Here is a 16265-nt window from a genome sequence, read left to right as displayed (position 1 = left end):
ATTCTAATCTGCACTGTAGTATAGTACACTGTGTGATACTAAAACGTCTTATAATTCCTGAAAGGAGCAATCACTTAAGAATGGATCTTGTGTGCATATATATGCATAAAATTATAAACATACCTTTATATGTGGATGTGTACTATACAGTGTTTTGACTGGGAAAGATTGTAGAAGATAAAATGTGGTTATTTAAAATCCTCTTTTGAAATGGGTATGTGGTTTGGCCTTCTGCTGTTTCTGTTGTAGCTTTGGTTTATAAAAACAAGGTTACTGACTTTATTGAGACTGTTTAGATAGCAGGTGTATTTGTATGTCTTTGAACAGTCATGCTGTGGTGGTGCTAAATGTCTTCTCAGTGTGATTGAAACATGCTCAGGAATGGTGTAAAGGGGGAGTGAAGCACAGGAGCAAAAGTTGTAATTAAAGAGATGCTTTCGGGTTTAAAAACTTTTAAAAAATCTCTTAAATCTAAATATAAAAAATCCCCAAGAAGCCCTGTTTTAAGCTTTTGTCTGCAATGTTTTAACAACTGTGACTTACAACTGACACCTAAGATTAATGCTATGTTAATGTTTATTATTCTTTTTTCTTACTATGCCATTGAGACACAGAATTTTGGCTGCTGTGAATCGTGTTTCTCCACGGATATCTTTAGAGAGGGTAATACTTACTAGAGGTGAACTGCACATGCAGAAGTGATCTTTTGTTTCTGTTTTGACTGTGACTGTCTTTTTGAATGGACCTTGCACAACTGTGAATGTGTGTAAGAGTGGTGGGAGCAGAAATGTTTAACAAAAAAAAGAGTGATATAGCCACCTTTCAAAAACACTTTCTTGAAGATATTTTAAAATAGTTTTCTGTGAGAATCTGTAGCCCTTATTTATAGTGGGTAACATGCAGTTGCATTCTTCATAGCACGGAAGTGAAACTGAAGCAGTAATTATGCTAATTTAAAAATGAAAAAATACCAAGATTTGTCTCTTTGTAGCTCTTAAAGCATTTTCCTGCTAACCTCAGTAACTTCAATATACACAATCTGGTGTATTTTAGTATTAAAGGAAAACTAATCTTTACACTGTTCCTGTAGCAAGCTAGTAATATAGTAGGTAGGTCTGAGGAAGTTATGTTATACTATATAAACTGTTAGCTAAATGTAAATAATCTCTAGTACTTCAACTTCTTAACAGTCTGAAAAAGAAACCTAAGTAGTTTATTTGCTATAATAGATGTTGAAAGCCTTAGTGCCTATTGTTTATTAAGTGTTTGATTATCGAATGTATTTGAAAGCTACATCAGTATGTGGCACTCAGTCTTGGGCTTGTTTTCTGGTTTTCGTCTTATATTTATTGCAATTGTGTTGCTAAGATTTCACCATTAAATACTTATGTGAAAGAAATACAGACACGTCACTGACTACACTTGTTTTAAGAAATTTACCCAGAAAATGTGTATTTTTGTATTTTTAGCCTTTTAACTGTTTTTCTCTTAACTCCTACTCTGCAAATGCAGCAAATTCTTTACGTTGCCATCATTTCATAGACCATAGATGCCTTGAATAAGATGATCTGATTCAGCTTATTGCTGTTAGAGAGCATGCTATTGACTCAATAAAGAATTGATTCCTTGGTATCCATTAAAGAGCTCAGAAACTGCTTCCAAAAGGTACCCATGATGACGTATAATCACCTGCCCAGTATGGGACATTTCATATGCCTACCAAGGCTGCTTCTCTTGCCCTTCCTACCATTTTGATTAGGTATGACTTTCATTGTCCTTTGAAAGACTCGGCCATGTTGCACCACACTCTTGCTTCTCTGCTATGTCCAATCCCAAAGACTGCCATATATATCAATAGATGGTGAGAGGTTTGTAGACTGACTCGCTACTAAGAGTGAATTAGCTAATGGCTGCTTGCATCAGTGTACGTTCCAGCCTGTTTTTAAAATGCTTCAACCCAGAGAATGCTGAGTAAATGAGATATTGGTACGAGTTATTAAGAGTGTGGTTGCAAACAGAAGTAAGTAGAATTTTGATTTGTGTTGTTTTTCAGAGCCAGAGCTTCAACTGTGTGGAAAAGACTAAATGTCCAGGATCTAATGTGAGTTCTGTGCAGATACAAGGAGATTCAGATTATTTCATCAACCATCTTGGAGTACCTGCCACGCAGTTTTCTTACGAGGACATCAAAACATCAGAGGTAGTTACGAATAAAAATGGACAAACTGAAAATAGCAAAAAAGATAGAATTAGATTTTCTCAGGTTATATCCTTACATGACAAGCGTGTTGTAGTGGAAAGTTATCTCCTGTAAGTGCATTTTTTATATCTTCAGAGGATTACCACAGAGCTTAAAAGTGACCGATTTTATAGGGGTACGGCATTCAAATTAAAGAGATAAATGTTTAGAACAAGTGAAAAAGCAAAATTTAAAAATGGAGGTCATTACATTAAAAATTTTAATGTTGCTGGTAGTATTATAGGTTACATACTATCTAACCCAATTTTCAGGCTGGTTTCAACCTAGAGGAAATGAGTTTTGATGTGTATTTTTTTCCTGCACAGTAGGATGAGACAGCCTTCAAAATGAATTTTATATCCATTTTCATACTGTGGGAAAAATATGACTCTAGTATATATGTTGGTTGTAAAGATCTGTGTGCTTGATTGGAGTCTTCAAAACACCATGCTCGTTTTCAGTTCATTGTCCCCTGCAAGGTAAGTGGAAGGAAGACGCCTGTTACGCTGTTTGGAGACCAGGTTGTTATTGGACACAGATAAACTGTCAGGAAAGTTTGTCCTTCCTCAGCCTTCACTACTATAGGTTATATTTGCACCTGGACAGCTGAGTCTTACCCTCAGTTGGTCAGCTGAGGAGCAGGAAGCCTGGCATTAGTTACTTCAAGATACAGTGGTCATGAGAAAAGGTGTGTGTTTTCTAGTAAATGTAACAAGGCGTTGACTTCGTATTCCCCTCCTTTCTCTTCTTGCACTGTGCTTACATATGCACACATCTTTCCATGTCCAAGAACAAAGCTGAAGCTGAGTTGAACTGGAATGCTTCTTGGCACTGCATGCTAATATGCTTCTATTTCACAAATGCAAATCAAAACAGAAATATACCAAATATTAGAGTGGTGTTGTGTAAATTAAAATAGATTAAGTCAAGAATTGATATAAATAAGGAGTCTTCTGTTTCTAAACATCACATCTAAGGCAAAGTATTCTATTTCAGATTAAACACAAGGCAAAGGCTGTAAGGAAAATGTGAAGGCGGATCTATGAGTGCAATGTTTATGACAGGCTTGTGGTCCAGTGCAAATTTTTATTGTCACTTAGCAGCTATTCCACATAGTTTTCGTTTAGATCTGTGTAAACAGGATCTATAAAGCATAAGAAAGAATCTGCAGACTTCAGATATCAAAATAATATGTATTTCCCAGCAACATTTACAATATGAACACTGAAGGTTCCCTTGGCTAATGTCTATTTCAGTCCTACCAGAGTTGTTCTTCATGTTCACTTAACTTTGCAGATGTGCATTTTTGTCTCAGCACAGTGCTGGAAATGACTCAGCAGTGTAATTAAAATCATAGAAGACAATATTTTTGTATTTGCTTAAATATGACACAGCAAAATTTATTCTCTGTTAAAAACTCAGCTCTTGTCCTTCTTGCAAAATCATTCCCTAGAAATAAACTTGTGACAAGTGTAATCTGCAGTCTTGAAGTTGATGTACTGCACCTCTCAGACCATAGGAGATCTTGACCCCATGACCCCTCTTTCATGTGAGAAATAAATCTGCTTAGCAAAATGTGTAAATTTCTGTCGGCAAGAGGATGGATTTTTTTCCTAAAAACAAAATTATACAGAATGATTACATTTTAATTCTTTGCTATACTTTTTTTTAACAGTCCTTCAAAACATAGGCTCGTCGTCTCTCCTAGTTGGTTATATTCTGCCAGAACAACAGCATGTTTATTGTTTACTGTTTATTGCAGTTGTTTATTGGGATTCTGTTTATTGTATCAAACAGGGATACTACTATTATAAGGCAGATGAATCAAGACAGAAATTATTCTGGGTTTACAGCCGTATTAATAAACATTTTGTGCAGGTTAGTGACTGAAAGTAATCTGTTCAGTTGCAGGGAGGGATTTTTGCTTGTTTGTTTCCAAGCCATTCAGCTTTTTAAATTATTCCTCAGCTTTGTCAGCTTCATTGCAAAATAAGATTTGGATTTGGGAGAACAGATTTCAGAAATGGGATATTTTGGCGTGCTTTTGTAGACTATCATTTTACCAGGTTGGTTTCCTCTGCTGTCTTACTGCTGTGACCTACTCAGGAAATTCGCTTCTTTGGGAACATACAGCAGTTGTTTATTTTATCCACCTGCCAGACAGCATGCGGTGTTGCATAAAACTGATGCTATTCCACACTCAAAACACCCTGCTTTAAAGTAAAAAAGCCCAAGACCTGTGCCTTGTAGTCTGGTTACAGAGCAACAGTTATAGGTCAGCTTTAGAAATGCATGTCTTATACAGTAAATGTAATGCTAGTCCTCAGAGAGGACGTCATAAAAGCTTTTCATTGGCAGGAACCTGAGGAATAAATAAGAGGAAATAAAAGTTGTAAGAGGAAACATTCAGACCAGAAGAGTAAGTAAAACTGTCTTGCCTGAAATTACCTAGTATAGCGAGCGACAGCCTCAGGGAGGTTAAATCTGCATTGCAAGTGCCTGTGGTCAGACCTAGGAGCTAGTAAAGTGCATTCTAAGTATTCAGCCACTGGTATAAAAATGCACTGAGTGAAATGCAGCTCATTTATTTACTAGCAGCAAATATGTAGCATTTTAGTCTGCAAGTAAGAAGTAAACTTGGAAGAATTTCTCAAGTGGAAAAAACCAGTATTAACCCAATTTCCAAGATTCTCTTGCAGTTGCTGAAGAAAGCCTTCCTCTCCTCCTAACCTCTGCCTTTACCTCCACGTGCGAGGGTCACATTCTGATTTGTAATGTATTAGAAGAAAGGCTGATCAGCTTTTCCTAATACTACAGATTCCTTCCTTCGAGGAGGAGTCATGCTATTCAAGTTAATCGTTAATGTACATCCCAGTGGCTGTGCAGAGCCTCCAGAGAGAGAAGTAATGTTGATTTCACATCTGAGTTTCTCTACTACTGAAAGCCCATGATTATAAGGCTATTAGTCCTCACCTCAGTGGAGAATGGTGTTTGCCGCTACATCAACAAGAAATAGCAACATAAAGTAAAAGAGGTCTTAGATCACAGACCTGTCTTTGTTACTTTCTGTACTGCAATAAGAGCTAGTTATCGACAGAAGTACTTTGTCACATGATCAGGAAGAACAAATTGGAGCAAGTGAGGAAATTCTGATTTTTTTTTGTGTGTGTATGGCCTTGAAAATATTAGTCGTGTTTGTATGACAATGTATGTTCCAGCCAATAAATGGTGTAACATAAATATCCTCAATAATGACAGAAAATACATGCATACAACAGACAAAACTGTGGTTTTGGATGCATCACTGTTGATTATGATTCTGCTTAGTGTCTTAGATGTAAATTCTTCACCTGTAGTGTTTTACATTGTAAACAGCATGATTTAAGCTCAGCTCTTGATTGTAAATTAGGAATAACTCTGAAAACACTGGGTATGGTGGTGTATGATCTGAAGAGCATGCATTCACTTTCTATTTGAATTCTTCGTTCTTATTTCTGAATGGATATACAGTGATTGTGTGCCTGTGTAATAGAAAATACTGTGTTATCACTTAAAAGTATACCCTGTTTCTCTTCCCTTGTGTGTATTTTTTTAGTTGGTAGTAGTTGTATTAGTAGTTTTAGTCACAGTGAATGTTTACTTGTTAACGAATGTGAAATTTCCTGTAACTGGAGACATGAATGGAAAAGACACATGAATCCAAAATAGTCTGGGCTATCCTGTTTCACATGTCTGGGGAAGTTTTTTTTTGTGATCATAGAATGATTTATTTCAGAAAGCGGATAGAATCTGTGCGGTTTTGAGGCAATGGGTGGAAAGCCTGTATGGAGACAGAGAACTTGTTGCTCAGATTCCTAGGTTCGTTTCTTTTAATCAGTCACTTGAAACTAAAATCCTTCAAAATTTTGTTCGACACGTGTTCCAGCTGACCATGTTGAGGTGTTTCAGCCATTAAATCAGCTGAGTTCTCACAATTCTAAGAAATGTCAGTTGAATCTGTGAGCATTTAATACTTCTGAAACTCGTTTGGAAATTATTTCATGTTCAGAGAACCAAAACAAACTTTTTCACATATTCAAAACAAATCCTTAATTTTTCTGTCGCTGTAGAACAGGGTTTAGCGGTGGTACTGAGGCACACTTCATCTAAATCTGTAAAGCATCTTTCATAATCAGAGTGATGTTTCTGAGAAATAGCTTGTACTTCTGGGCAAACCACTGCACTCCAAAAGTTTAGGTTCTTTTCTCAGTTTAGCTTTTCCCTTTCCTTACTGGTTTTTTTCACACATTTGTGTAATGGAATGATGTTACCTCTTGATGAAAGACTTGAAGCGTAAACATGAGAAAGAATCTAAAAGAGCAAGGTATTCAAGTGGTAATCATTTTATTAAAATGTGTGGAAGTTTCAACTTGTGGTCCAGTTTCGGAATTTTGTCTATGAACATTTCAAAAGGTTCTTTGGAATATTAAAGTGATCACAGTGAGCTAATACTGGAGTTGCAGCTTTATTCAGCGGTATAGATTACCTCTACTACAGAGGCAGAGTAAAATAAATTCAAGGGATTTGAGGGGGTTTTTGCCCCATTACTTTTCAGCTGCAATAGAAGCATCACCTGTTAAGGAAAAGGTGTAATTTAAAATGTAAGGTGTTTACACAGGTGTTGGTTATAGAGATAGTGATTTCAGGCTGTATATACTGAGAAGAGCTAAATGTGCCAAGATATATTTTGATAAGGGCTGCTAACGCATGCTGATGGTACCTATTGTTTAAGGCTGGTGTACTCAAATAGGGTATTATTTATGGAGGAGGAGACACGGATTCCACAGGACCACCGAAACTCTGAGGCAAATGTAAGGGCTATTTTCTAATCCTACTGCTTTAGTGGCCTCATCAAACATGGAAAGGAGAAGACAAATTTTGCTATGCCAAGAATATGTGTGTCAGTACTTGGGGTATATGGAGAGAGGACACATGAGTCTTGCATAGTGTTGTAACTGCTGAGTGAGCTCACTGTTTCAAAGAACTTTCTGCTGATTTACTTAAAACAGATTAATGTTAATTTTAAGTCTGAAAATGTACCACATGTATGTCTTAAGATATAACACAGCTTTTGCAGTAGGGTGTCAAGGGTATTTCCAGCCTTCTCCAGAAAGTTGTTTGGCATAAATCCTTCCTTTCATTTTTCCACTGAAATAACATATTATATAAAAATATAATACCAGGACCAACAGCGTGGTCTGGAAAATTTTGTGTTGTTTTCCTGTCTCTAGCCATAGTTTTTTCTGTCAGAGAGACTCAGAACTTTAGATGTGTATCCATGCCTCCTCTTTTAACATTCTTCTGTTTCTCTTCTCTCTCTCCTTCATTTGTTTAAGCTTTGCCTTGTTTTTATTTCTATATGAGCATCATCCCATATAATTTTCCCTTTTCATGGTGGAGCACCTTAAAAATGCAGTTTGCTCTGCTGGATTCAACATGTTAATCTGATGGCCACCCTAGCCTTTTTTCCTTCACGAAATGGGACAGAGGAAAGTCGTTTTTAAAAGACCTGTATTTGGAAGTGTAGTAGTGGACTTCCTCACTGAAGAGAAAAGAACTAACCCCATAGTTGCAAGTTAATTCATTTTGATTTGTCTGTCTTGGCACAGTTTATAGCGTAGTTGCTGAAGTACTGGAACGTAAGCAAATCAGAGAGACTGAGAAAAATAGCCTTACTGTGGCTGCCTAATGTTTGGGTACAAGAGAAAACGTAAGCTGGATTTGCCATGGTATCAGTTAGAGATTTGATTGTTTCTTCAGCATTGTAAATCAAACAACGTTAAACTGCTCAGCATTTTGACGCCGTTCCAGTCAGTTGCAAACTTAAGCTGGTACAGGAGTATTTTGAGCTTTTTTCAAGACGGAAATAGACTGTTACTATCAGTTTCTGTCACTGTAGTCAGCAGTTTCATGAGGAATCCAATTTTTTAAATTATAGCTAGATGATTTGCTATGTTATCTTGCATTATTATTCATCCTTCTCAGTGCATCCTGTTACATAATGATGCCTATCTAATAACACAGAAACTTAAATCCCTTTTGTGGTAGTGTTGTTGGCTACATCAATATTAGCATTATCATTTTGTTTTGAGAAAAAACATGTTACTGCACATCATTAAAAAAAAAAAAAGCCTACCCTCTCTTTTTGTTATTTACTGATGGACACATATTTAGCATGAAATATTTTATGGTGGCTGTCCAAGTTTGGGTATGCAGGGCTTACAGAACACATACTTTTACACCTAGACCATAAAAGCTGTTTTCCGTATCTTCACTCAAACTTAAGTACGGCAACAAGTATAAAAATTACCTGTCACATTATTCACAGGCTAGACCAAGACAGTGTAATACCATGGACCACTAAGCTAATTTAGAAGAAAAATGAAAAGAGGTTTCTTTATAGAAGGCATTTGTATGTAATATATGTAGAAGAGTTTAGAATTTTGACAGTTTGAGATTGTATCCTCTTTAGAGAGAATGCATAATGATTTTTATTTCTGTTGAAATATGCATAACTTTTTGAAGGTAACTTTCAACTTTCATTAGAGCCCTGTAAAAGTGATTATCGCCCACACTGGTGTAAAACGGAGGCCACTAAATCTTAACTCTTGAATGAATGTGGCTTCGGAGTTACTTTTACCATCTGCCTCCGCTTCTTCCCTTCCCCCCCATCCTGCCCTTTTTTCTTTTCTTTTATCACTCTTTGGGGAAACATACTGCAGTTTCTTGATTTCAGTATTTACATGCTTAGACTGACACATCATGCACTTGTTTTAAAAAGAAATGAAAAGCTTTCCCAGTTTTCTTTGTTATGAGAAAGGAAGTAGAGGAGCTGTCCTTGATGGAGAGAACTTAGGGTGTAGTTTACCGAAAAACAACTCACGTGTTGCATGCTGCTTTTCTCTCTGCCATGTGCTTGTGTTGGAGTAGAGGAAGCCTTAGGCAGTATGGAGTGCCCTTCAGTGTGTCTGGCTCGTGTCACTTTTCAGAAGTGAATGGGAGACTGGTGTTTGTACCGATTTTTGTCTGTGTGGGAACAGTACTGAATGGAAGTTGCGGCCTTCTGGTGTCAGTGATTAGGAGCACCAGTTTAATCCTGAGTTATGGGGACCTTCTGTTACTGTTTAATTTCTAGGGCTTTTTTGTGTCGAGAGAAAGTTTTGAACCGAACATGCAAATTCATAGACATCAGGGTTGCATTTGGAAGTTCTGGGTGTTGGCTGTGTGTAAAGGGTCAGGACTCTGTCCAGTCAGCCCAGCTGACCACGCTGGGACCTTACCACAAAGGTGTTCCTCTCAACCATCAGTGGGACATTCTGTTGCCTGTAATTATTGAGTCACTGATGTACTGAGTTGATTCCAGTTATGACCTTGACATTAGGTTTATATTATTTAATATCTAAGTATCTAAGTAATTAGACTCTGAGAAGTTTAATTAAATTTAAGTGGAATTTGTAGGAAGCATTTGGAGAGTTTTTTAATTTACAAATTTGCAATCGCCTTATCAATCATCACAGTGTAGGCAATTCAGTAGTGTAGTTGATGGCCACTGGCTGCATTACCACATGAATAGCTAAATCCATTATCATTATAACCTCCAGCATACTCTTTCTTAGATTTCACAAAACAAGCAATGAAAATAAAGTTAATTTCTGCCTACCAGTGAGTTGCTACCATTTCTCTGGCTGCCAGAATTTATTAAAAGCTACTGTTTCTTTGAAAGAACGGTTCTCTGTGTCTCTGATAAAGAATGAACTGCATATGTCAAGAAGGCTGAAAACAACCAGTAAACAGTTTGCAAACTGGAGAAGGACAGATAATCCCCAGCAACAGACACGTCTGTCTTCTAGCTGCAATGTCTGAGCTGCAGTTTACCTAGGAATGTAACATGCATTGGAATGGGAAGCGGCTGGATGTAGTGTGAACAAATTCTAACAGTCACTGTAAATTTGTGACCAGTGGTCTCTTAGATTCTCTCTTAGCAAGGTTCTTGTCAAGGATTGTTTATATAGATAATATATACATAAACACACACTTTATTTTTGTATGCATATGTTTATAGATATGTATAATCCAGGTGGCATTATGGAAGGTAGCAAAGTCTGTGGTGTAGTTTTGTCAGCAAATCCTGGGGTAAAGAGAGAACTGCAACTCCACAAACACAGCCCTGTACCTGTCTGCATATCTCTAAAGCAAACAGGAGTTTTCTGATCTGTGATACCCTGTATTGAGAGGCATTTTTGTATCACTTACATAGTTCACTGGTCAAACAGTTGCAGTGCTTAAAGTCAATCAGTTTTTGTGTTGTGAATTTTCAGATCTCTATATTCCTAATGCAGTTACCTCAACATTTTGCGTCACATCATCAATCTTCTTGTTACTCTGTATCCAGATCATTTTCTTCTTTACTTCCAGTATGTCCTCCAGTCCCTTTCCAGACAGGAGAGAGTTAGTTACTGTCTTGAGATTTCTTCTGACTAACTACTTGGAAGGTCTACAGCTGACCAGGCTCTTCTGGTAAATTTTACATTGGTTTTTTTTTATGTTACTGTTTATGTTCTCCTGGATTAAGTTTCACCTAGTACTAATTAATTTATCAGTTGCAAGTATATTTATCAAGAACTTTAATTAGAAGCATCATGGCATCATTTTCTTTGAAGGATCAGGGTAGACCGTATACGAAGACATGGTGTACTTACTTCAGCCGTAGCTGCTCAGAACACAACTTCCAGGCCTGTGGCATGTGTGTGCATTTCCTTAGAAGAGAATTAGCACCAGTTGTTTGACCCTGGTATTCCAGCTAGATTCCTAACCTAAACAGAAGCCATATTTCCCCTTTTGAATCTAGACTAATAGGGAGTTTGCAGAACAGCAGTGTGTTGCTGTTGTAAATACTCCGTACCATAAACATCATGCTCAGATTTTGAATGGGGGTTGGCCAGGGGGCAGGAATCGTTCTTTCTCGTTTCCATGAGATTGAATCCTCTCTTGGCCAGGAGTTTGAACTTTTCCGGGAGTTCAGTCTTTTTTGGGAGTTTTATGAAATTCATGAAAATTGTGATTTTCCGGGTTCCGCAAGCGCTCCTCAGGGACTGGCTGTGAATCAGTCATCGGGTGGTGAGAAAAATTGTGTTGTATATAGTTTGTTTTACATATTCATGATTATCATTATTATTGTTAGTAGTAGTAGTATTTTCTTGTCTTATTAAACTGTCTTTACCTAAAACTACGAGTTTTACTTTTTGTCCATTTCTCCTCCCCATCCCACTGTGGGGGAAGGGGACGGGTGAGCGAGGAGCTGTGTAGTGCCGAGTTGCTGACTGCTGAGTTAAACCACAGCAGATGAATTGCAATTTGGTAGCTTTGCAATCTAAAAATACGGCTGTGCATCGCTCCCCTCCTTCCCTGTTTTACTCCTCTTCCCCTTTCTCCCTGGTATATGTTAAATTTTTTTAAGGAAATACACAGTTGGTAGCTGCTCATGGGGAGTTACGAGAGATGTTTCATGCATGTATGAAAGAATCAAAATACTAGTATGCTTAGAATACCAGAGAATACCAGAAATTCTTGCAAAGAAGCAAATGTATATCAGCTTCAGAATGACAGGGTGCTTGGGAACCCAGGATTTCCTTTTTCTAAACTGTCTCTGGAGAGTTTGGTGCTGTTGCATTTGCTGCTGGGAGATTTTGTGAACTTTGTAGTAGAACTTCATGGTCAACAAGGTGTAGCAATGGCAGTTAGATGTGTCGACGTGAAGAGAGAGGCTTCATTTTTTTCGTAGACAAATAATGAACTGCCAGTGTGTAACAAAATATAGTTCGAACAGTCCCCAGTAGATTGTCTTGCGACTACTTCTGAAGGTAGGTCCACACCACGGCTGCTTGTGCGTCTTGCCTTTCTCGCTCATGGGCTATACTGTGTTTATAATAGCTGTGCTTTTGTTTATTCATACTATATTTTTTTCTGAACAACATTTTTTTTCTGTCCATCGTTAGCATAAATTAGTGCTTTTTAGTTTCTCAGTACGTTCAGGGGTTACTCAGTGTAGTACTCACCAGTACTACATTAATACATCAGTGCATCTGTTCACTTTGACGCTAATTTAGTTGAATTTGGTAGTGAGAGCATGCTGAAATTGTTAAGGTTAATGACTCAGTGTTTTACAAGACAAAATGCATTTGATGTTCAGTTGATTGCATGAGTTGTTTTATTGAATAATATGAATATTTAGCTACTTAATTTCATGGAAGAGCATCTTTCTTATTCCACTGATGTTAGTGAAACTGATGACATCCTCATCAGTTGGATACATCACTTTGCTCTAAAAGAATCTGTTTGGTCTCACAAATCCTAGTGCTTTGATGTCCCAAACATTCCACAGTGCATCCAGGAGGTGAAAATTCTCTTCATAAACCTGCCATACAGTAACAAAAATGCACAGCTTCTTTAGCATTCACACTGTGTGAGTGCATGTTGTTGCTGTAAACTCTGTCCTTGCAGATTCTCTCTCTCATTTTCTTGGAGTGTACTGGGGGCTGTTGAAAGTCAATGGAAGAAAGATAGCTTGGATGTTTCCCAAGTCAATGGGATGTGGGAAAACTTGTGAGAAATTTGCTTAGATGCCAATCATTGCTTCTGTTTGGTAGCCTACTGAAGCATCTAGTTACTGAAACACGTATTATCTAAGGATAGAAGGCACTGAATTATCTGTCCTCCCTGAAGAAGTAAATGGTGTGCTGCATTCAAGATAACATTTTACCATTGTTGTTCTGAGTGGCTGAATTCAGTAGACCAACTAAAAATCTTCTGGCAGAGCATCTGGAATAAGTATCAGAACTTGTTTTGTGTCAGCCGATATTAGTAGTGTGGCACTCAGCTTTGTCTTTTTATACTTTGAAAAAAAAAATCAAGATCACTGGACTGTCAAACAGCTGTGATTTGAGTTGATACATTCTCTCAAAATTTGCAGTGTTTGGTATGTCTTATCATGGACACTGAAGAAATGTTTAATAAGGCTTTTGATAAACAAATATTGTCTTTGAAGACATTATTGCTTTTCTTAGCAAAAGCTAATTCTGATTCTTACTGCAAAATGTTGAGCCTCCCACCTACATAATACCTGTCTGATAGATAAAATCAGATTTCTTCATTCAGCGTAATAACTTAAATATTTTTTGTAAAGCACTAAAAAATGACAAATAAGCATCGAATCAGGAAATAAAAGCATTGTACTTTACAATATTTGTGATTATGAAAGATGTTGTCACTGGGCTTCATGGCTTGCAGCAGGACATCGTTAGGATGATCTTACTGGCACTGCATGTTTTCCGCATAATCTGAATGCTCATAATTGATCATAAAACGTTACAAAACGTTCTTGTGTCCTTCACACCACACATCCAGGAGAGGGTGTTCTCTCTTACATGTAGTGAATCTGAACTGAGCCTCCTATTTCTAACCTCCTGAAGCTTTGGGAAGATCCTCTGTGAGGTTCCAGATTTCTGGCTTGGGCTGCTTCCCCCTACTTAAGCTGCTGATTCTGCCTTCAGTTTAAAAAGCATCAAGGGAAAATTCTAAAGAGGAATAAAGCTCTGCAAGTATCCTGGTGTCTTAGAAGTTGCTTTCTTTGTGCTGTGGTCTGTGAATTTACAGCTTTACAGTGATTATTTCAATTCACTTACTAATGCAAGGAAGGAAACATTAAATTTAAAAAGATGAGAGGAATGTGCTTATATTCTTTTCCTGTCTGATGATTGTTGGCGTGAGTTTTTCTGGCCACAATTGAGTTGAATAATAAAATAAATTGCACAGCAATGATTCCAGTTCTGCCTGTTCTGTTTTCTGTGTAGTCTGATTTGGCAGGCCTTGCTTATTTTGTACAGCATCTGGTGACATCACAAGGTCAGTGCACATCTTTACCAGAACATTAAAAACAGAAAGTGGGTTTGGTTTTGTTTATTTTCCAAACATTCTTCAGTAAACTGAAAGAGTAAAAATACCAAAGGAAAGTCTCCTGTCAGAAACTCCTTCTGACATGCCTGTTTTCACAGAGTGGAGTCATTCTGTCTTTGAAGAGATTTTTGACACACTTTAGGCTGTGGCAACCGCAAAACTTTCTAAAAATAGTTTAAAAGCATACACCTTCTATGTCTTCAGTTTCATTTAAGTAGTAACCAATGAAAACCAGCTTTTATATCACTTTACAATCCTTTGTGGATTTTGGGGGGGAATATTTAATTAGATATCAAGAGCATTTGCTAGAAAGGGAAAAGCCAGCCTACTAGTGAGATGGAGAGGAAAGTGTTCTCTTCTGTGATATACTGGCAACTTTAAGGGCCTTTATTAGTGAGACATCCTATGTGCCATACATTAATGCTTGATGTTATTCCATTGATTCAGTTTAACCCACACATAGAGAACTACACCTTGGCTTCAGTATGTTCTATGCTAGAAAATTCAGTAAATCTTTTTAAAAACCTGCTTCAGTCTGCAACACCCTCCCAAACTCAAAGTATTCCAGAAAGCTGGTGATAAGCTGTATTTTGCTTTGAGATACCCTTTTCCATTAGTCTTTTTTGATCCTTCTTCCAGTCAAACCTCTGGTTCAATCCCTTACACCCTGGCAGGAAAAAAAAGGAAAATGGAGAAGGGATGGTCTTTTAGCCGAGCTGTTGAGAAACACCTGTTTCACAAAGGAATACAGTTGTATATTTGCTGCCAAGATGCCATATGCCAATTGCTTAACTTAGGGTAAAATGGAAGAAGGAATTAGTGAGAGCCTGCAGTGCAGATTTCAAAGGTGTTTTTATTCTCACTGCTCCCTCTTTATCTTTGCTTCTGACGGGGCTTTCTCCTTTATGCTATGACAAATTTTTGGCTATGGTTTTGAATACAAATGCAGACAAGTCCTCATGCAATTGTAAGCCTCTGGAGTTCTGGGTAAAAGTTTTGGGCACCAGCATAACTTTGTAGTGTGTGCTCTGTGGCTGAATTCAACCTCCCAACTAAACTTGTTTCCCAGGTTGATTCTGAAGGTAAGCACTGACTAATTGCTTTGTGTTTTAATGACCAGACGGTGCATGTTTGTGTGTGTCCCTCACATTGCTGCAATTCTATTCTTCACGCTGTTGTGTTAACAAAAAGGCAGAAAGAGTGAAACAGGTTAATAGCTCATAGAGCAGACAGCATATATATATATATATGTGGACAGGTAACAAATTATATATTCTCAGTCCTGATGCAGCAGAAGTTTTATACCCCTAAATTCTCGTCTGCTGGATGTTATTCTTCGGTCTATGTGAAGAAAATAAACAGATTTCTCTTTCATCCTTCTTTTGTGTATTCACTTTGCAGACTTTATCACTGTTAGATTAGCATGCTTATATGGTTTGGCCTACCTGTAAAAATTTCAGAAGGATTTTTGCTCTTGTTGCTTTCCCTCTGTTGTACCTTCCTAAGAGTCTTCTACTTTCGTGCACTACAAGATCATAAAATAATCATGGAATTGTTTGGGTTGAAAGGGACTTCACAGATCATCTCGTTCCAACCCCCCTGCTATGGGCAGGGACACCTGCCACTAGACCAGGTTGCTCAAAGCCCCATCCAACCTGGCCTTGAACACTGCCAGGGAGGGGGCAGCCACAGCTCCTCTGGGCAACCTGTTCCAGTGCCTCACCACCCTCATTGTAAAGAATTTCTTCCTTATCTAATGTAAATGTACCCTCTTTTAACTGAAAACCATCACCCCTTGTCCTATCACTACATGTGTTTGTAAAAACTCCCTCTCCAGCTTTCATGTAGCCCCCTTCAGGTACTGGAAGGCCGCAGTAAGGTCTCCCAGGCTACGAGAATTATGAGGGGACTGGAGCATCTCTTCTACAAGGAGAGGCTGAGGGAGCTGGGCTTGTTCAGCCTGAAGAAGAGAAGGCTGCGAGGGGACCTTATAAATATCTCAAGGGTGGGTGTCAGGAGGATGGGGCCAAACTCT

General features: G+C 37.9%; 1 protein-coding gene across 3 annotated transcripts in view; it reads left to right on the top strand.

Annotated features, from left to right (window-relative positions):
• Positions 1 to 16265, top strand: part of NAALADL2 (N-acetylated alpha-linked acidic dipeptidase like 2) — a 505503-nt gene that overhangs the window by 408660 nt on the left and 80578 nt on the right. For all 3 annotated transcript variants that reach the window (XM_075418303.1, XM_075418304.1, XM_009940036.2), the window contains one exon: positions 2054 to 2200. In XM_075418303.1, coding sequence (XP_075274418.1) covers positions 2054 to 2200 — 147 coding nt within the window. The remainder of the gene's footprint in view (positions 1 to 2053; positions 2201 to 16265) is intronic.

This window comes from Opisthocomus hoazin, chromosome 4, assembly GCF_030867145.1.
Source record: "Opisthocomus hoazin isolate bOpiHoa1 chromosome 4, bOpiHoa1.hap1, whole genome shotgun sequence".
In the NCBI taxonomy this organism is placed as follows: domain Eukaryota; kingdom Metazoa; phylum Chordata; class Aves; order Opisthocomiformes; family Opisthocomidae; genus Opisthocomus; species Opisthocomus hoazin.
Note: the sequence above shows the minus strand (reverse complement) of the source record. Positions and strands in the feature narration are given on the sequence as shown.